The sequence below is a fragment of the Athene noctua genome, chromosome 4 (genome assembly GCF_965140245.1).
Source record: "Athene noctua chromosome 4, bAthNoc1.hap1.1, whole genome shotgun sequence".
In the NCBI taxonomy this organism is placed as follows: domain Eukaryota; kingdom Metazoa; phylum Chordata; class Aves; order Strigiformes; family Strigidae; genus Athene; species Athene noctua.
This window is the reverse complement of record NC_134040.1, coordinates 44,754,277-44,775,406: the sequence shown is the minus strand read 5'-3', so window position 1 is coordinate 44,775,406 and position 21,130 is coordinate 44,754,277. Positions and strand designations below refer to the sequence as shown.

The 21,130-nt window shown below is 40.6% G+C and overlaps 1 protein-coding gene across 2 annotated transcripts in view; it reads left to right on the top strand.

The window, feature by feature from the left end:
* Positions 1-20,490, top strand: part of AFG2A (AFG2 AAA ATPase homolog A) — a 207,055-nt gene extending 186,565 nt beyond the window's left edge. Inside the window, exon 14 of one of the 2 annotated variants that reach the window (XR_012633565.1) lies at positions 15,366-15,497. Coding sequence is in view for 1 of the 2 variants with exons in the window: in XM_074905127.1 (XP_074761228.1) it covers positions 15,366-15,542 (177 nt within the window). In the remaining variant the exon portion in view is untranslated. Of the gene's footprint in view, positions 1-15,365 lie in introns of both variants that reach the window. The other variant, XM_074905127.1, reaches the window with a different exon arrangement.
* Positions 20,491-21,130: the final 640 nt, after the last annotated feature.

The window sequence follows — 21,130 nt, the reverse complement described above, 5'->3', positions numbered from 1 at the left end:
GAACCTTAATGTTCAGATGAATTTGTATCCTGAGATTTAAATGGCAGCAGCACTCATTGCGTACTTAAAGTAACTCTACAAAATAAAAGTGGTTTACTTTTTAAAAGGAAACGAAATTGATAGTATTTTTGTTTGGGGATTTAGTTGTGGTTTTTTTAAACAGTGAAGCATTTCCTGACATGTTTGCTACAGCTAGGCATGATGTTTGTTGAATTTGTGTGTATATGTCACTGTTATGTGGCTATCCCTGCTTTGCTGGCTACTCCGTTAGTGTTGTGACAGACCAAACAACAGCTAAATGACAGCACTAAAAATAATTTTGCTGTTTTTTCAGGAAAGTGTAAAGACTAGACTCTTCTGCTGTCTAAGTTTAAGGGCCGTTTGCATTGCATATAAAATGTTCTGTACCTTTTAAAAGAGAGGAGAGGCATGTTTTGTAAATAGCCAAGATTGTACATAGTTGTAGCATTAACATCTTCTTCTCTCCATCAAAGTTTGGGTTATGCAAATAGGGTTATGTTGACCCTAATTATGAAGTCTAGCACTGATCTGAGATTTCAAATACACCCTTCTGTGTGCAAAAATGTCAGAGTAAACTCTTGCTGAAGCCATGTAAACTTGATCAGGATCTTCTTTTAATACAGAAATCATACTACAAGATACATCTGTTCCCAATAGTTTTTAAGAAATGCCTTGTGGCGATTAAAGCAATTGCTTGCTTAGAAAATAATACCAGGAAAATATCTAGCGTATTTTTACTATTTTTTTCCCCTTCTAGATATATACTGTGTTAAGGAGAAGGATCAGCAGTCCATCAATAGTACATAAATTAAGAAGTCTCTTGGTGGCTGACTTAATAATCTAAGTAGTAGGTATTAGCTAAAGGAGAACTGGAAAGGAGCATGTACATTTACTGTGTAGCTGACTTGCTGTAAGGTTGTCAGGCAGTACTTATTTATAAACCTTGATAAGATTACCATGACATAACAAATGCCAGCTATAAATAGATTTTTGACTTCCTGCTCATCTCTTCTTTCTCCTGCCCTTCATACTCCACTCTGGTGTAACAGACTGCCAGGGCTGTGCAGCTCCCCCCGGTGAAGGTCAGCTCTTGATAGATTTTTGATCATGTTAAAGTTCTCCTGTTAGTATGTGGTCCCCGTTTTAACCTCTTTGCAGATTCCCCCGATTATCCCAAATCACTTTCACATGGAGCTGAGGTTAAGCTTTATTTCTCTTGGCTTGTCCCTTCTGTAGCAGACACTTCCTCTTCACTTTGAAAGGACAAAGCGATGTTCAGCTGCCTGGGCTTGCGCCCAGCATTTGATTTATACATTATTTAATTTCCTTTAGAAAATTGGAAGCAGAACTTTAGGAGTGGAAGTCAGTCCTTTTCATTTGTTTAAGGATCTTTTAGGGCTAATATAATCATCAATAGTAGATGTCAGCATGATTAGGGTGACTTAAGGTAAAGAAAATTGAATACCAGGGGAAATTCTTTCGTAGTGGAGAGGGTGCCAAGATTTATAGCCATGCACAGCGTCTGTGGGTTATGAATTGTGGCATTAAAAAATGAAAATGGAAAATCATCAGGTTTTCGAGTGACAAGTTTAAGACACCTGCCTCCTCTTACTGCACAGTAGTCTGGGGCAAGAAAGTTTTGCACCCTTTGTTACATTTGCAATTGTTTCCTGGACTATAGTGCTCTCTGGAATTTAATTCAACCAAGTAACTAATTCTGCAGAAATTCTTCAGTTAGTCTAGAGGTTTTCATTTGGGCTGACTCTGCATTCACTTCTGCAATTAGGTCTGCACATGCCATGAAGTGACTGCCAAGACAATTTGAAAATTTCTCATGCAGTAGAGTCAGGAAATTAAAAATTAACTCTGGAAAGGACATCATATGATATTTGGCAATGTGGTTTGAATATTATGTCCACTGAGGAGTGGAAGATTCTCCTCTTACCAAAAAAAAAAAAGATGTTTTCTGTAGGATTTTGAATGATACACAGCTGAGGGAAACATCGGAAGGGGAGAGGCCTGTGGCATACATGTGCTTATGGGTACAATATGACTTACTTCTGGCCTTTAATTTAGCAAAACAGCATTTGATGATGTAGAGTGGGAGTCCCACGTTGTTTCAGGGTTCTATGGTGCTGCGGCTGCTGTTCTGAATGTGGTTATGAGGGGGGAAAAAAGACTTCAGTGCTGGAGTGTCACTGTGACTCTATGCCCATTACCAAGCCTCTCAGAATTATGGTATTTGATTTGTAAGTCATTACTGCACTTGTTAAGTTGGAGGTGCACATTACAGCATGAGTGAGGCTTTTTGAATTACAGCTGCACTGTACAGCCTGCACTTTCTGATGCTGCTGGTGAACGCACAGATGGGGCACTTTAATATGTAGCCTTTTGGCTAAAAGAAGTGCCTTCACAAATTCGGGCTGCTGAGGTATGTAACAATGTGGTGTTGCACAAATGAAAGGAAGCAAGAAAATCCAGCTTCCCCATGACATTTCATGCATTTAAAACTTGCTTGTACCATACAAAGCAAACGATTGATATAACAAAATCTCCCAGGTACCCTGAAAAATATTAATTTTGATATCAAGTAGGAAATGTTAAGAACATCTCCTGATGTTTAGAGTACTGAATAATTTACAAAGCAGCGAGAAAATAGTATTTGGGTTTTGGTTCAGTATTTCTGTGGTAGCACCCTGTATGTGCTGTCTTTGTTCTTTTGTCATCATTTACTGTGTTTGGAAGGGAACTAAAACTCTTGCTGTCCCAGTCCTACTGTCTGTGCATCTAACACAAAATGAGTAAATATAATAAAATTGAAAGTGGAAAGCTCACATTTTCTCATGCATATAGGCAATTCCTGAGCAGATCTTATGAACTCACCTCTTGACAAGGGGCTGGGGACAATACCGGTTGTAGAAATCTATGCTAGGAAGACAGAGCAGTGTAAGCTAGACAGTGTCAGTGTTGCCCACTGACTAAGGTGTCCTTTATTTTCTTCCTCTTTCACTCACAGCCACTTGCACATGCTGTTGGATGCTGTCATCCTTAGCATCCTTGTCGACACTTCTGTGCTATGCAGAGTGGACTGCTAGGTGGTTTCTGAGCCTGCTAGATTGGCTAGAATGGCACTGAGGAGAGCAGTTGTGCTTTACTGTGTAATTATATAACCTTGGCTGCACAATTCAGTGTAGTAAAATATTTATGGAAATTCATGAAAAGGCATATGTGTGCTGCAGGCTCTATCAAGAGGAGTGCATCCACAGCACTGCGGGTAAGAGGAGCAGATGATCTTTTCCTGTGTGTTCACCCAGTTTCCCCCAGGGAAGACTGCTAGATATTTTGAAGATCCAGGCCTGAATATTTCTTGCGCAGAGGCTTGCAGTGTGAGCTAAGACTGTTTTTTGTTTTGTTCTTCAGGCTATAGATTTGAGGGCTGGCTAGGATCTGTACAACCCACAGTACTGTGGTGGGGTTTTTGTCCCATTTTTTCCTTCCTTCTGACAAAATCCCTCCCCCAGCCCAAGGGTCCTGTCTGTCTTTCCTATCGCTCTCCAAAATAGTTGTTCCCTTCCTCTTTCTTTCCTCCTTTCTCTTTGTAGCAGTCTGGACAAAGAGGGCTGATACAATTCCTTTCTCTAGTGGTGGAAAACGGGTGGGGGGGTGGTGTGTGTGTGTGTGCAGAATCTTTTCTCTAGCGGAGTTTACACTCTGGTAGGTAAACCAGCCACAAAGCAAGAGGCGCACTCCTACAGGAAACTTTATGATAACTTCAATTTGTTACATGGCCCCTCGGGAGCACTTCTGTTGCACAGGCCAGTGCTGTTGCTGGTTGCACTAACATTTCCTAGTGGCTTCTGAGGGGGGTTTTAGCTGCGGTCCTTAGGTCTGTTATAGTCAACCTTTCTCGGCTCACTCTCCTGTCATCCTCTGCTGTGCTACAGCTATAGCAGCTCTTTGGGGCGTCATTCCCTCCTCCCTTGATCTCGGCCTCTGTCCTGGTGTTAGATGCTATCCTGGCAGATCATCTTGGTGCCAGGAGAGGTGGGAGACACCTGGCATTATCCTGGTGACTGTGAAAACAGTCATACCATATGCAACGGTGTCTACAGACAGCCTTCCTCATATGTTAAGCACCTACCTAACAGGTGTGATCACTCTCACCTGTATCACTGCTGGAAAAAGGTAGGTGCCCCTCTGCAGGGCTTGGGTGGCCTGAGGGACCTCCTGGGGGCTTGCAGATTTGTGCCTACAGGTGCAGAGGGCCCAGAGCTGCTCTGCTTTGATGCAAACACCAAAGGCAAGGGCTTGAAGTGGGGAACATCTGAATCTAGAGCAGTGTGGGCAAGGACAGCAGATGTCACAGAGCTCTAAGGGGATCCTCATGGCTGAACACAATTCCAAATAAATTTCATAAATTTCTGGCGTTAAATTGTTTGTGTATCAGGCTAGTCTGCAACTTCTTAGAAGTTCAAATGCTGTTGACATTTAAAGGAAAGCTGCATACAACCTGGAGGAAAAGGAAGGGAGACTCCTCTGCTTCCTCCTGTGCATATTTGTAAAAATGTGGAGGATGAATTTTGAACATAAAACACCTTTGTTAAGTGAAGAGAAATGCATTTACTAAGTCTTCACAGTGCTGGAAATTTGCATTACATTGTCTTGTCTAGACAAGGAAGTAGCGGGAGAAAACCCAAGAGACCAAGGAGGTTTTTGCAGTAACATGGCACAAACGGAGGATTTTACGAGTATTAAAGAGAAGAACTGGAGGAATTTGCTAAATTAAATCTGTTATCCATGGAGTAGGAGATCTGGTTATCCAGAATACTGAACTGACTTTCAGTCATGACATGGATTCAGTTTTCTCAGCTGCATGAGAGCACTCAGATGTGAAGTTTTCATGTTAACAATGCAAAGGCAGATGCCTTTCTAATCTGGTCACTCATAACTTTTCACCGAAGGTAAGTGACAGGTCTGACTACAGGTTCTTACATTTCAGCATTTTACCTTATGCTGCATCATTCTGTTTTTTGGCTCGTTCCCAAAATGTTGGGGGCCAACTCTACTGGTGACAAGTTGCTCCACTTGTGAGGGAGCTGGCACTTTGGGATAGTGCTGTGAATCCTTCACAGTATGCACTCAGTGATTCACTGGACTGGGTAATTTTAGACCAGAAGCAGTGGGTCACATTTATCTGTGGACTATATTCAGTAGACATAACAGGGATACACCTGAGATGTATTGTTCAAAGCATGCAAATCTTAAAACCAGCAGATTGAGGGATGTCATCAGGACACCAAGATTCTTACAGGAAATGTGGGTGCTGCCCACCTGAAAGGACTGCTTGCAAGGCTGCCTGCACCAGTGAATACCTCTATATATATGCCAGCCATGTACTTGTCTTGATTAGTTACATCTCACATTGGCTTTTGAATTGGCAGATGAGTGAAAGTTGCACAAGTCAAAGCATCTGGATGTAGGTTCACTATGTCTCTAAGCTTCAGTGTGCTTTAAACACTATTTCTGCTGCAGTTTTCATCCTCTTCCTGCCTTCAGAGCCTTCCTCCCTTGCCTACCCTCCTGCCAGTTCAGGGTGCTAAAACAGCAAAAACTACTCTCTTCTGTGTTGCTGGATTAGGTTTCTGCTGATAAGCACTTGAACAGGTGGAGGCCAGATCACAGAAGTGGTGCCCGGTGCATCACTGGTTTAGACAGACTGTTGGGAAGCACAGGTCACACTATAATGTCTGTCTTATTGCTATTTTATTGACTTTCTATTCCATTAAAATACACCCCATACATAAATCCTTAACTCAAGGTAACTGCTGGTACACCAGTTTTCTTGTTTCATATATTTATTTCATTCATTGTTTTTTTTCTTGCTATAATTACTTCTTTTCTTGCACAAGAGAAACTTGCATCGAAACTTACTTTAAGCTCTTTACCAGCCTTTTTGCTTCCTCCTTAAGGAGTAATAACTGGACACAGAGGTATCTAGCTGTGGCTAACAGCATTGCTTTCTAGGTCTGATTGTCCTCCCAGCCATATTCTGCCTCTCTGGAATACAGGCATGCAGTAACCCTCCTCCCTGATTTTCTTGGGAAACATGAGCAGCTGGGTACCATGGGAAGCTCCAAAAGGTAAACTTAGAAAGAGTCTGAAATTCCTCTAGTATTCTGCTAAGGAAATAGATACTCCACAGGAGACATCTCGCACCTTCCAGGGACTGACAACCCAATAAATGAAAAAGCAAGAGAGCTTCCATTAAGGACATTATTCATCTTGCAATCTAAAGGCCCTGCACAACAAATGTCTTTCCTCACTCCTTGCCTCAATTCAGGATGTGTATGCATGGGTAAATTGCCATGCAGAGACACAGAAAGTATACTTCCCTCTTATTGTCATAGGATTGGTACGCTTTCTATCCAAACTGATAGAAACACTAAGACTCCAGAAGATTTGCTAGGCTTTCGAGCCATTATTTTTAACTGAGTTTGTTTGCTTTTACTATATTGTATCATAATATCTCATACGTAGGTAACTACAAATACAGTTGCTATTAACTGGCTATGCAAGATCCACATCGGAGACAATATTTGCCATGGCTCCAAAGACAGGATGAAAAAAGAATTTTTTGCTTTCCTTTTTGTTGGGTGGATTCAAAAGTTTAGGGCTCTAGTAGTCTTTAAAGGGTGATACAATGTAATAGCAATGCTGCTGGAGCTGAAAGGAGTTGAAAGACAGTTCAAGACTGGCTGTGCTCTATTGACGAAAAAAAAAATATTTTTAGGGAAGGGAGGGCACTTCTCCCAATTCCTTTCACAGAATCGCTTTTATTTGCTTTGTTTTGATAGGAGTCTAAGGCCTCTGCTACTCTCCCAGGTTAAACCTGAGAAAGGAATTACTAGTTTGAGAAGCAAAGGCATGAATTATTTTTCAGAGCAAGAAATACAGAATATACTGAATTTGTCCAACCTCGTATCTGTCTGCCTCAAAATCTGCAAAAAAAGAAAGCAAGAGCAACAACTGCTTAACACCTACACCGTGATAGGTTTCATAAGGCAGAAACTGCCAAATCTGTTTTGCAGTTTTTTCTTTTGTTGTTCTTTTCTAGAGAGAAACTCGTGACAGCTAATGATGTCCTCCAAGTCTTCTAGTTTTAAATTTTCAGTTGCATAATTCAATCTGTCTTGCTAGCGGCATTCAGCAAAATAGCATTGGCTCTGTGTTCAGGACCTCTGTAGTAACAGCATACTGTGAATGAGAACACAGTATTCTGTTAATTACTTTTAATTAAAATGAGTGCGTGCGCGCACACACACACATACACATACATATAGAAAGACTGTTTTTCTAGTGGCTTGGCTTCCTTTTCCTCAGTGAAGGGAAGAAGTTAAACTTTCTCATTAAATGTTTATATAAAAATGAAATAATTCTGAGGTTAACCAGAAATGCAGCTTAATCTTGTATAGAAACATGTGTGTGATTTTTTTTTTTTTTTTTTGTAGTTGCACAAATATAGCTGAAACTTGAAGTTGGCAGAGAGTGCTGTTTAAAAATATTTAGTCCCAGCATGTAAAAACTCGTTTTGTTACGGAATTCCTTTGTGAAAGGTGTAGCTATGCCATGTCTCTGCCAAAGTGATGGGAGCCATATCGACAGAGTGCGTTTTGGAAAATAGCTGCATTTTGGGCTTGTAGTTACAAAAGTTAAATTGGAATTTACATGTTTTATATATTGCTTGGAAGGATACCACATCTAGTAATATTTTTTAAGAGAGTGGAAAGAAGAAAAAAGAAAGCTTGCAGATGGAGTCAAAGCTTCGCTCTGTTAGAACATGTCGGGATGAGCAGAGGTATGTGTGATGACACTTAGCATCTACCACTGAAGGCTCTGGTTTATTCTCTTTAGCTGTCATCATGTGCTATAGCTATGATACATATGCTTAATTTTGGCTACATACCTCATCTTTCCCTTCTTTTCTCTGGGCATGTTTAAGCTTTATAGAATAGTAAGAGCTACCGATACATGTGATACTGTCTGCTGCCCGGGCACAGCCTGTGCTCAGTTTTTGGTACTGTAAGAGCAATTAAACGCAGCATTTTGTGGTCGCTGCTGTCTCATTAATTGTTGCCGTGATGCCGTTGTCCCAGAAGAGCAACCAGTCACTTGTCTGGCTCAGCCCCTGGCCGACATGCCAGGCTGTGGCACTGGGTGGCCACAGCAGGTAGAGGAGGTGAATCTGAAGCCTGGCCTTCCTGGCTGAGACTGGGAGGAGGGAGCAGAAGGAGGATTTGCTCTCTGCTACGACCCCCCAAGGCAGGTGTAGCCACTGTGCAAAGAGCTGAATGGGAACCATTATCCTCGTCAGAGCAGGTGTATTCAGGTGGCACAACCACTTTGTGTCCCCATGCAGCACCTCAGGTAAGCTGTGGACATCCACATGCATGGTCACATGCACATCAGTCTGCTAAATAACGCAAATAAGCAAACTGTAGATTTAAAAATGAAAGTTTCGGCCATTCTGTTCTGAAGTAAGGTCACTTACAGACATCATTAAAGGAGCTGGTTTTGTTCAATTACATTTCCTTAAGAACTTCTCATAAAAGAAATCAGGAATAGCAGAGGTTGTTTGTTCAGCCTGTTGAATCAGAGACACGAGATACGTATAATACCTGTCCTTTTTATTTCAGAGTTGCAAAGGTGCTGCTTCATCACCACAGAACTGCTTTAAAGTAGACTATCCAATGTCCACTCATAATGAATGTCTCTTTAATAAACAAGGGAGAAAGAAGTCCAGCTTTTTGTATAAAATAACATTTAGTTATAGGATATCACTGCAGAGAATGACAGCAGTACAATTAAGGAACTCATCTGTTCCAAGGCAGTGTTCATGAATACAAAACCATATAGATGTATGCACTTCAACTTGAGAAAAATTAATAACATTTTAAAACATAGTTACTTAGAGATCAAAGAAGTCTCTGTCTCACTGAGGCACTTGAGTGGCCTGTGAATGCCTTGCACACTTCAGTTAGGAAAGTTTTATAGAGTAACAATCATATATTAAGTAAATTCACTCCAAAGCGCCAGTGGTAGGTACAGTATGTGAATCTGAGGAATGAATGGATACTGTATGAAAAAAATTATGCTAATATACTTTATAATTTTCTGGTTAGAATAGATTATTTTTCATTTGCAAAATGCCCAAACATATAATTCATCCCACTTAAATCTACAGATCATAGAACTGAGTTGGAACGAAGAGATACATGTAAGTGGGTGAGTCTTCATCTTTCAAAGATTAGATCAAAATTTATTACAGAGTGATCAATTACTTCATAGTATTGGAAACTTTTTCTCCTAAACAGACCAAGATTTGTAATGGTCTGTAAGAATATCTCTTCTCAGAGAAGATAAAAAAGGCATGTTATCTTGTATTTTCCTGTTGTATCTGTTTTATACAAGCAACAAAAGTTGAAACATGAGAGAAGTACTAAATTTAAACCTTTTTGAAATACTTCAAAAACTCCACCTCTCACCAGTTAAGGCCCTCCCAGTTTAACCCATTTTAAAGAAAAAATGGCATTTGTGACATCTTAAAATAGTATTTTATCTTTAAAAATAGTGTGTTGTACAAAAGTGTTATTTAGGGCACATGTCCCTAGCCCAGCCAGGATGGTGCTGCAGTACCTGAGTTGGTTCAGACAGCCCACCATGGGCAGCAGCAGCAGTGCGGGGATGCTAAAACAGGGTGAGCGAGCACAAAATTTCATGAGGCGATCTGGCAGCTCTCCGCTCCTGGAGGAAGAGGCGTCCCCTTTGCTGTCCTCTCCCACCCTTCCCATGCCGACTGGTGCTTGTCGAATCCCCCTGTGAGCCCATCTCAATACCCCAGCGGCAAGCTAACGCCCCCCCCCCCCCCCCCCCTTTTTTTTTTTTTTTCCTCCTGGATTAGTTTTCTGATGGTCTGGTGCATTGAATCAGTTAATGAAAGGGCCAGCTTAGTGCCGGAGACAGCACAAGAGACGGGTGGGAGCCTGCAGCCGGCAGCGGGTGGTGCCTGCACAAAGGAGAAGGGGGAAAGAGGGACTGTGGTGTCCCACACTTTGAGCAAGCATGACCTGCTGGGGCTGGCAGAAACCTAGAGGTATTTACCATCTCTACCCAGCACTGCACTGAGCCTTGTACAAATCCCTTGCGGAAAGTTGCGCACTACTGCTGGGGTTGCATCGAATTGAGATATTTATGTCGATTTTCAAATACACTTAGCAACTTTTCCCTGCTACTCCCTTTTAGCCTCTGTGCCTACAGTGCATCTTCTCCTGATGTGTTTTCTCCTCTCACTTTGGAGAGGCATCCGTTGCCCACCTTTTTCCTCAACTGGGTGATAGCCCTGGCTCCTGAGAGCTTTCAAGTTCCACGGTTTTGTGGGGGCAAGGCTATCGCTCTCTGTAGAGCAGCTTCTGACGCAGGGGTAAGAGGAGGTGCCTGACAGGGGTAAGAATTTGCCGGAGTGAGAAACAGATGTCCTGACCCAGGAGTAATTCATGTCTTTTTAAAATGCTGTGTATGAACCTTTTATCTCTCCTTAACAGAGCGGGAAAGCAAACTCCCCAAACCTATAGAGAGTCTTCCTTTGACGCTGCCTAGCAGGCCTGCACCGCATGGGCGCACAGTCTCGCAGGTAGTTTTCATCCAGGAAGCACCACAATTTGCCCTATTCACAAACCGCAGGGTACTATTCTGTTTCCAGGCTCCTAATCCCTCTTACACACAATCCCTTACAATTTTAACTGGCGGGGTGGAGGAGCAAGTTAAAAAGGAAGGAAAAAGGAAAATGAAACACAATGTACAGCCAGCCAGTGGCTGCCAGTTACTGCGCACACAATCGACACCAGCTGCAGCCCAATTAAACCCGACATTCACAGGTGTTCCCAACAGACTCTGCACTAACAAAACCACTTTCTTGAAAATACCTAAGGCTTTAACACAGAAGCTCATTTCTTTTTTTTCTCTCTCTCTCTCTCTTTTTTTTTTTTTTTTTTTTTTTTTTTAAGATTCTTTAAAGCTATTTAGAGCACTTTAAATACAAAGAAGCTGAAAAGGACTTTCAGTCCACTGGAAAGAGTTGGTGCTTAATGCCAGAATGGGGGAGAATCGGCCAAGCTGAATCAGCCAGTGTAACCATTGGTTTGGGGAGAAAGATGGTTTATGCTGAATGCTGTTTATTCAGGGAACAGTAACTGGTGCTGGGCATTTTATTGTTGCTGGGAGTGAAATGGGGAGGGAGGGAATAACTAGGTGTAAACCCATTTCTTTTTGGGACTCATCATTGTTTGCAGCATAGCTGTGAGCTTGTGTGTGGCTTTGCTTATTACTGATCTGTCTGTGTGTGTGGTTCAGATAGCAAATTTTAGTTCTCCTTTCCTCCCAGGATAACTTGATACAGTCACCTTTTTGACTTTGAAGTAGGATTCTAAATTAGTTGTTTATTTTTTGGTCTTAAAGCACTCATTCGGGTGATAAATCAGTCCTTTGAAAAAATGATAATCTGTTTTTGATACATGATTTCAAAATTATTTCCATGCTAAGAGAGGACTGCAGACAGCAGACTAATGCACAGGTCAGTAATTTGCTCTCAGTCCATTGAAAATGAGAATCGTGTTTGTTAAACTTACATTCATAATGATATTCATAACCAAACTAGGGTATATTCTGGTACTTGTAGATTCAATAGTATTCAGCCACACCTGACTGGCATCTCTGCAGTAACACCCCACACCTCAGTAGTTACTGCTTAATTACCTGGTGCCTGGTCTGTTGCTTTTTGATCACTGTTGTCTCTGACAGTCACTTAATATCTTCATTACTGCTTTAACAGTCAATGCTGAACACCACTCCATATTCAGATACAGTCAAGAATAACTATTTTGTCCTTGAGTACATCAAGCTGTAGTTCTGCCTTTGGAACAGGACTAGGACATTATTCCTATTCCTCACACACACAGATCCAAAAGACTGCACTTTTATTATTATTTTTTTATACTGAAAAGGTTAAAATGGTGATCCTGTGGATTTGTATTTTAAGATGATTAAGAATTCTCTTCAAACTGGCAGATATGTAACGTTGGTTCACAGCATTCATTTATAGAGGCAGGCAGAGGCTAGTCATGCTGATAAATGCAATGGAGGGAAAAGAAAATCACCCAGGCTTCAAATTCAGAGGTATACAACCTAAATTAGATATTGTCACTCAGGAAAAGATACTGGAGGCAGTGTGAATAATTTTATGAGAAAAACCGTCTCACCGCTAATATGATGGCAAATACAGTAATAGGAAAGGAACTGCAAGCAAACCCAGAAACACTGCTGTGCCATGGTACGGCTCCCTCTGTGCCCTGCACGGCTTCAGCCGCTCAACAGCCAAAGGGTAGAGCAGAACTAGCAAAGACAACACACATGGCAGACGGGCTGACGGATGGAACAAGTACAGCAGGAGTAGGGACTGAATCACTGAGGACTCTTCACCTTGCGAAGACTTGACTGAGAGGGGATGAGATAAAACTCTGTAAAATCATTTATGATACAGGGAAGGTGAATGGGGAACCACAGATGAATCACCGTTCTCATAACACAGGAACTAGGAGACGCTTGTGGAGATTACCAGGTTTAAGACAAACGGAAGTGCTTTTTTATGCAATGCATGATTAGACCATGGCACTCATTACAGGGTGAAGTTGCGGAGGCCAAAGGAGAAGTGATTTAAGAAAGTAATTGGACAAATTAATTGAGGATAGGTCTGGCACAAGGTTTTAAAACTGATGGTCTAGATGCAGTCTCTGGTTTTGGAGTGCTGCTAAGCCTGGGAAGGATTCGTACCTTGCTGCAAAGCTGCTGTTTTTCTTCCTTTGTTGTTAGTTAGCACTTGCTGTTACCTTCCCTCTTTGCTCCGCTTGACCCAAGCTGTGTTGGGTTTTGATCTAGACAGAAATGACATTTAAAAACCCTTCAGTTGCTTGGTCTATTAAGAAATTTCTTAACATGACTGTGACAATAAATACCTGTGAAAAGGCAGTAGACCTTAGGCCAATAATGCAGCTGATTTCACCAGATGAATTCACTCTCATTTCACTGTTGCCTATATTACTACTTGTGTTTGCTTTCCACGAGTGATTTAGCTTTACTAGCTAGTGAGAATGCTTGTGAGGACTTTTTTTTTTTTTTTAAGTTTGCATACTTGAAGGAAGAAAAATAATCAAACTTGCCTCGTCCAATCTCTTACCTCAGAAACCTGATACTCTGGGTTAGCCAAGGAATGGAAACAATGCCATGTGACTTCTGTGACCAGACACGAGGGCCCAAATTTTAAACAGTGTGCCACAATGCCTGCTGTTTATTACTCAGGACTAAATCTTTTATATGTTACTGGTGCAGCCAGGAAAAGAGAGAATGGTAATTCATGCTGTAAAATTCTTTCCTCTACCCTTAAAAGCAGCTGAAATAAACCTGAGAGGAAAAAAAATTTAAAAATCAGTTTTCTGGTGCTTTCTCATGTCTAGTAATTTTCAGTTATCACAGAACTTACAGTTCAGTCTTCAGAACAAAATTAAAACAAAAAAAAAATCCTTTGGAGGTTAATTATCATCACTTTTACCAATACTCTTGACAGAGCATAGAGAATATGTAAAAGCATCATCAAAAGTACCAGCTTGCGATCAAATTCTTCCTGAGAGTATCAGTGTACAAATGAAACAGGAATAAATAAGACTGGCAGTGGTGTTCCTTCTTTTTTGGATCTGCCAACTTGATAGTCTTTCCTCCAACTTCTCCTTCAGTGAAACATACCAACTCCTAACAAGTGATCATCTTGTGCTGTAGTGATACCCTGCTTTATAATTTTGATGCTGTTGATCGATAACGGTCTCTGAGCAGAACAGGACGGTCAAAACCTGCTGTACTGCATTTTGGGTTTTTTTAATAATGCCTGTGAAAACCCTTAGACGGTCTCTTCCTCTTCATTTGGTGTAAAACCTGCCATTAGTGGAGTATTTATCAAGGGGAAATGGACCCCTCCTTCATAGGTTTAAACACCTTAAAGGTTTGGAGTCCAGGATTCTTGGGATCTGTTTTTCCATCAACAGTCTCCTCTCTCTTGAAAGACTTCTGGGTTTGGTGTTGAGCAGGGTTGGGGGGGCAGAGTTTCATCTGGTTTTGTTCTTCTTTTAAGTAGCTTTATATGTGTGTAAGAGATAGGGAAATAGTCACAGTGTCTACTTGGAGAAAATCCTGAATGGAAGGACCAAGATTCCGCTGATGTATTACTTACTCAAGAAGCTGGTGCACTAAATCTCAGCTATGCTTCCAGGTTTAACTGTCTCTGAAGTCCTGAAAAGCATTAAAATGCATAACAGCAGTGTTTAGCTTCACTGCTCATTAGAGCAGCACAGAACTAATAGTAATATTGTTGTAACTTGACAAAGCCATCTAAATCCATGCATGTTTTCTTGTGAAAGCTTCCTAAACATGCTGCTAAATCCTCTAAAAAGCTACTAAACGGCTTTGGCAACCATTAGCACAGCATAAGCGGGGGAACTCTTTTCAGTAAGTGAACAAACAGAGAAAATATGCTGAATAGCTGGACAAATGTGTTTCAGCTGGCTCTTTCATTTACAGATATAAGGGAGCAGTCAATATCAATCACTGTTTTCCCTGTTGCACTGGAAATCACAATATCTCTTTTCATTCCACAAGCTCTTTTCACCACAGTAATGTGTCTTTAGAGTGACACTGGCATCAGTCTGTTTCCGCTGTCTGAAGTCCAGAGAGCTTAAAAACACATTGCAGGGTATGAGACCTTAACCCTCCTCCCCTTCCACACACCCCTCTCCTTCTAGCCTTCCTTTCTGAATTAATTGTTTTTACTTCTTTCCCAGCGTAAAGCTGAGACAGAAAAGTGCCCACAGAGCCTGGGAATATCTGCTCTTGCGCTTTGGGGACAGAAAAATGTATTGCTGGTTGTTGGGGTTTTAATTTATCAGGTGTTGTGGGGAGTTTAACACAAGGTAATATGATTATCAAGTTAATTTGCAACATACTGTAATATGAAATGTAATGTTACTGTGGTTTGGATTTCGAGCTATATGCTGTTTCTTGGATATCCTAATCACCCACAACCTCATTTATTCCCTAAAAAAAGTTGGAGAAACTCTTTCCTTCCGAGTATCTGACATTTGGAGTGCGTTGATATTCTTGTGTTCGTTTTCTTCCTTTCAAGTAATATATTTTATAATAATAATGCTGTGTGTTGTTTTTTTTTTTTTTTTTTTATCCTTTCTTTGTAGATAACTGCAGTCTGTAGAGAAGCAGCCCTTCTAGCTCTTCAGGAAGACATACATGCCAAATCTGTCATGGGACGGCACTTTCGGTATGCACTGACTGTCGTGACCCCAAGGATTCCCGATTCCTTAATCCAGTTTTATGCTGATTATCAGCAGCAAAGTGGACTGCACGCGCTTTGAAAGGCAAATTAATACATAGCCCCATTCATGGTGTGAATAGCAAATTTCATTTGTAAAGCTGTCAAAAGCCAAAGAATTTTGTATTGTGAGTGGAGTGTCCAAGTTAACTGAAGTGCAGAATCATGGTAATAAATGCCCATGTGGAAGTTTTGAGTGTAACAGATATAATCCAAAACTTTATATTTTATGATTTCAGTGGTAAAATCTGCATTTTAGAGATAGTAAAATTGCTGGTTTATCTGAGTGTACATCCATGTATCAAAAAAACAATTACAAAATTCTGAATTTTTTGTCGATTCCGGGTCCTAAAGAGAGTAGCAACAGGTCATTACGGTCTGCATTTGTTCCTGCCTCAACCACAGTTTAATCCCAGGGACCATCCTAGTGCGGCACAAACGTGGGGAGTGGCCTCACTACAAGAAAATGCTGAAAATTATTCTGTATCTTTTGATTTATGATCTCCCAGAAAAGCTGCCAAACAGGCTTGCCGAACATAGAGCTTTCTGAGATAAAGCTAAGGTATCCTGATTGATTACAGCGAAACGTTTATCTTTGGTCTCAAACGACTCCTTTTTACACATACTGGGAAGTAGGCACCTTAAAAACTGTACATCCTTTGGCTAACCTGAAACCACTGCCAGGTGTCAGTAAAAGATTTCTGTTGCTTGTTTGTTTCCATCAAAATAAATAGGAACGTTGATTGGTAATTTAAAGCTGGCCACTTAAAATTCTAATGAATCTTAATTAATGTCTAAGAAAACCTCCTTGCAAAAACTGTTATAAATGACCACAAAATAGTTCAGGGACAGATAAAATCTTTTCAGTTTATTTCTTTGTTACATCATCTGTTGAAATGATGACAGGTCCTTATGGACTCTCTGCTCTTGCACTCAGTATGAAACGCAGTTAAGCAAACTCACTTTCAGCTTTTTTCTCCATAATAGAAAGACTGAGCTTTTCTATTCCAGACATGAAAAATAGAGGGAAAGGCCAATACAAACTTTAACAAAATTAAAAAAAAAAAAAAAAGAGACCAAACCCTGGATTTCAGTGGGTGATTCTCTGTTTTCCTGGTGTTTTGCAGGTAAGTAGAAGAATTTACAGGTCAAAATTTTAGCCAAATCCTGCTGTCACTTATTGGAGTAAACAAGAAATGTAATTTATGTAAGGTTATTTTTGGATTTGTTTATTGATGGTTCTGAAGACTTTTCTTTCTTGCAGTCATTATAGATGTATTCATGAGAGTAATAATTATTCAGAAAATTATATCATTTTATGTAAAACTTGTATATATATCTGAGAGATTTCTACTATATCTACTTACATTATTGATGAAATTTTAAAAGTAATCTCTTGGCCTTGGTTATGGTTTTTCTCTCTTAGTTCCACTCTGTACACAATTTGTAGCTTTTAAACAGAGATCTACTATTTTTAAATTTCAACTTTTTTGTTACTTTTACTCTAAATGCTATAATTAGCATTTAATTTTACTGTCACTAAAAAGGATTAGAGAATGAGGAAAAGCAGGTCATTTGCTTGGTTCATCTGATGTAGGTGCAGGTTTTTTCTTTTTTTCATTGTTTGACTTTTTAATGGTATAGCAGACAGAGGGAATTAAGAAAATGATAAACTGGAACAGTTGCCTTTGGAATCAAGACTGCATTTAATACTACTTTATCCTTCCTTTCTAAATTCTATATATTCCAACGTAAAGCTCAGGGTGCAAGCCATTTATCATAACCATTACATTTTTGATGTTTCCAAAAATTGAATGCCATACTGTTATCCCCTGGCAGTTCCTCCAGTGTGTGTTCCTGAAGGGATGAAAGAAAGACCGTGGTTTTTACTGCCAATAATGAATTCTGTTTGTAATTTTGTACCCTAAAAATAACGCTGCATGATGCTTCAGATGAGTAGCAGAACTAGATGGCCATTCCTTGGGAAGTGCTCAAATCCCTTGGGAATGTGCACCAAGGCGTGAACTGAGAAACTGAGAAAGAGGCATTTAGGAGCTGGCTGCCCTTTCCATACATGGACTCCTGTTGCCATCAGGGGGAATTCTGCACACTGAATTTTAGGACTTTAGGAGAGAATGCTGCCCATGACTGCTCTTTGTGTCTCAGGGGAAAAAACCCATCCCTCCAAACATTTATCCTTTCATCCACATGGTACCACATTTATCCAAATGGTAACAAATCTCTTGATATATACCTGCATACCTGAAGGGATTTTAAATGTAGGAAGCTCCCCTTTTTATCATTGGGTTTGTGGAACTTGATTTTTAAAAAAGTAAGATAATCTTAAAAATAAAAAGTTACGGCATATTAAGTTATGGCAAATTTGTTGCTCCCAAATACTCTCTTTGGAAAAGTTGCCTAGTCTGAAGCCACTCAAAATCTTACTCCATCCCAAGCCACAGATAAATCAGACTTAAGGAAAGGTATGATGATTCCCCTTCTTGTTCCTAATAACAGATTGCTGTTATCATGGACTATCAAATTGAGATAATCTTATGAGAATTCTGGAAAATAACCAAGAATTCAGTTTTGGTCGAAGCACATCAGCAATGTAGTCCTTCATAATCCAGTCTGGTGAGTGCTTTTGCACCCTCAGCTTCTCATTGGAACTTACTGATGAGGGCACTGTAGGACAGAGCACTTCAAAAGTATCTTCTGTTAGCCTGTCATTTAAGTGAATGTTTTTTAATTCAGAGCTGAACTTTTCACAGCTTGTTTTACTGAACACATTGTGCCTTGGCACCGAATCAAATTGCTTGCAGTGTGAGGCCATATAGGCCTGAGCCACCTCTATGCTTCAGAGTAAATCAAAGATAGAGGCATTCTTTCTTCTGCTGGGTTAATCATGTTTATTGTTTTTTTGGACGTTTCTGTGAGATTTAATTTTAACAAAATGGTAGAGGCACTGTGAACAGAAGAGAAGGTATCTGAGAAGAATATCTTTCTCCCATCCTCTCTTTAACTACTGAAGTGGTTCCTAGACTTATTTCTTTATGTTCTTTAGAAATACAATCTTTTTCCTGCCTGCCATTATCTTTTGAAGCCAGTTTTTGGCCCAAATTCTGTTTGAGTTGCAGAACTGTTAACATTAAATCAGCTTTTCAATGTTTCAGACACATTTTGTTTAAATACGAAGTCTAACTTTTTCCTCCAATAACAACGTCTTGCAAAATGGCATAAAATGTCTTTTGACAGGTTTGCCAAAAATGACCAGGAGAATATTTATGCAAAAATGTCTTCACTTAACTTGAAAAAACGTTCAGTCCTGTGTTCTCCCTAATGCATAAAACAGATTTCACTGCAAGTATGATATACAATTCTTAATCCTGGAAAAAGAATGAAGTTTACTGTGGATGATTTTCCTATGGTCTCTAAATGAGAACAGAACATAAGGTTTACTGAGTTCAGGTGCGAGGGCGAACATCGGAGACAGAATAAAGATAACTATCAAAGGTGGTTATTCAAAACCATTGAACTTGGACTTGTCAGCCCTTTCAAATATTGTGTCCTTAAAGTTGATATTTCTGGTTTGTGTGTGCTGGCTCTTTCCTTTCAGTTTCTTTACTCATTTAAAATGTCAAAGTGTGGTGGTTCTCCTTCAGAAACTGGGCACATGCCAAACATAATGCTCCTATAACTGAGCATCCGTCGATTAGTGCTGTGGGAAGGCTGCCTGAGGATGATGTTTCCCTGTGAAGCAGGCGTCAAACTCTGTGCTGATGAGGTCCAGAGAGGGGTGAAGAGAAAGCCAAACTGTAAAGCCGGGTGTTTTGCCATGTACTACCCAGTAAGCTGAAGCTAACTGATGGACACAAGTTCATGGGCAGGCAAGTGTCAGGACTGTGGATGAGAGTGACCCTTAAGGCTTTTGGTTGTTTCTGTCTCTCCCAGAGCAAACAATTGGTTAGGTGGGTGAAACAGTATTACCAGTACTAGAAAAGCAAATGCCAGTGGCTGTGGTAGCTCAATATCTAGTGCTAGCTAGGAGAGAACTTAGAAGGAATTGTAGTTGGAAGATGAAGTCACACATGTGCCTGGAAGGCAGGCACCCGCTGTCAAAACCTTGGCAAAGCCCCTGAAAGAATTAGTAAAAAGCAGGCATAAAGAACTTGTCTGGCTTCCCGTGACCACAAAGCTGGGACAAAACTGAACGTGCTTCCTTCATGCTTCTGTGCTATGGGACGCCTCCCATGTCGATGCAGTCAGGGCTGTGGGAAGTGGCTTGCAGTGGGAGCTGGGTACAAACTGACCTGCGCCTTGACCTGCTCATGACATATTTGATGGGGAGGTCCACTCCTTGGCCACCACTGACAAAACCAGCACATGAGGAGAGAGGGTACAGAGGGATGAAAATTGGTGCATTTCAGCTACTCCAAAGTGACATATTGGCCACCGGAGACAGGAGCCAGATGGCCTATGTAGAGTTTTTTGTAGCTGCTCTGAATTCTGTCTTGAAGTCCTGGTCAATGTGGAGCTAACCCATAAGTGACTTGCATTTGGAAAATTGGTTTTACATTGTGACCCTTTTGTATTTGTATTTAATGTTGTTGTGGTTGTAATGATTTGCAATAACTTTTATCTGCTATGAACCTCAAAATCTTTTGCTTTTGCTGATGCCTTCTTTTTTTCTTTGACATGAAAGAAAAGATTGTAGGTGATCTAATGTGTGCAATTTAATGAAGAGCTTTTTCTAGAGAGTAGATGCAAGAGGCATGCAGAATCACAATTGTAATTGGACATGTTTTGAATGGCAAGTTAACTTCTGAAAGACAAATATTTAAACTGAAACCTACTCCTAATCTTGGGGTTTGTGTCTGCTCTTTCTGCAACTGCTACCTGTTCATTTATTAATCTTTTCTGTAGGAAACTCAGCCATGCGTTTTCTCCAGGGCTTTATATGTTCTGCATTAAATACTTTAAATGGTGTCATTCTTCCCTGCAGACTTAAATCCATCCAGAGTCCTGATAGGAGAAGGAGATGTGTGTTTTCTCTGTTAAGTAGTCCGCCAAGGACGGGACCAGTGAGGGAGAGAGAGCCCCACTCTGTGTTTGCGTGGCAGGCCTCCAGCAAGAGTGCAGGTGTTGCAAGAGAAGGCAATGGCAACCAGATGACATTCTTTCCCCTTCAACTAGTGTGGAGCCATTGCTCAAACAGATTATGGGTCCTTCCAACAAAATTTGAGGCTAGCGTGTTGACTGCATGTGCCCGTGTAAAACCCATGGCAATAAAGCTTGGATTCATCTAACAAAAAGATTAGGGGAGCAGAATTGCTCTTGGTTCCCTTGGCAGTTATTGCAGTTATTGCAGTTGAGACGCTAGAAAATGATCCAGACAGGGACTTGTCCCAGCCAAGAGCTCAGCTACCTTTATGGAGGTGCTAAAGGGGTAGCTGATGTCAAGAGAGGCCCCTAGGCACTCTATCTAGAGAAAATGCTAGAGGTAGATGGAAGGAATTAAGAGCAGTAACTCCCAAAATATGAGAAAAATATTTTATCAACTTGTGTAAATATATCCTGTTTGCCTAAATAGTTGGGGAAATGCCATTGGTCTCTTCCTCTCAATACCTGTGT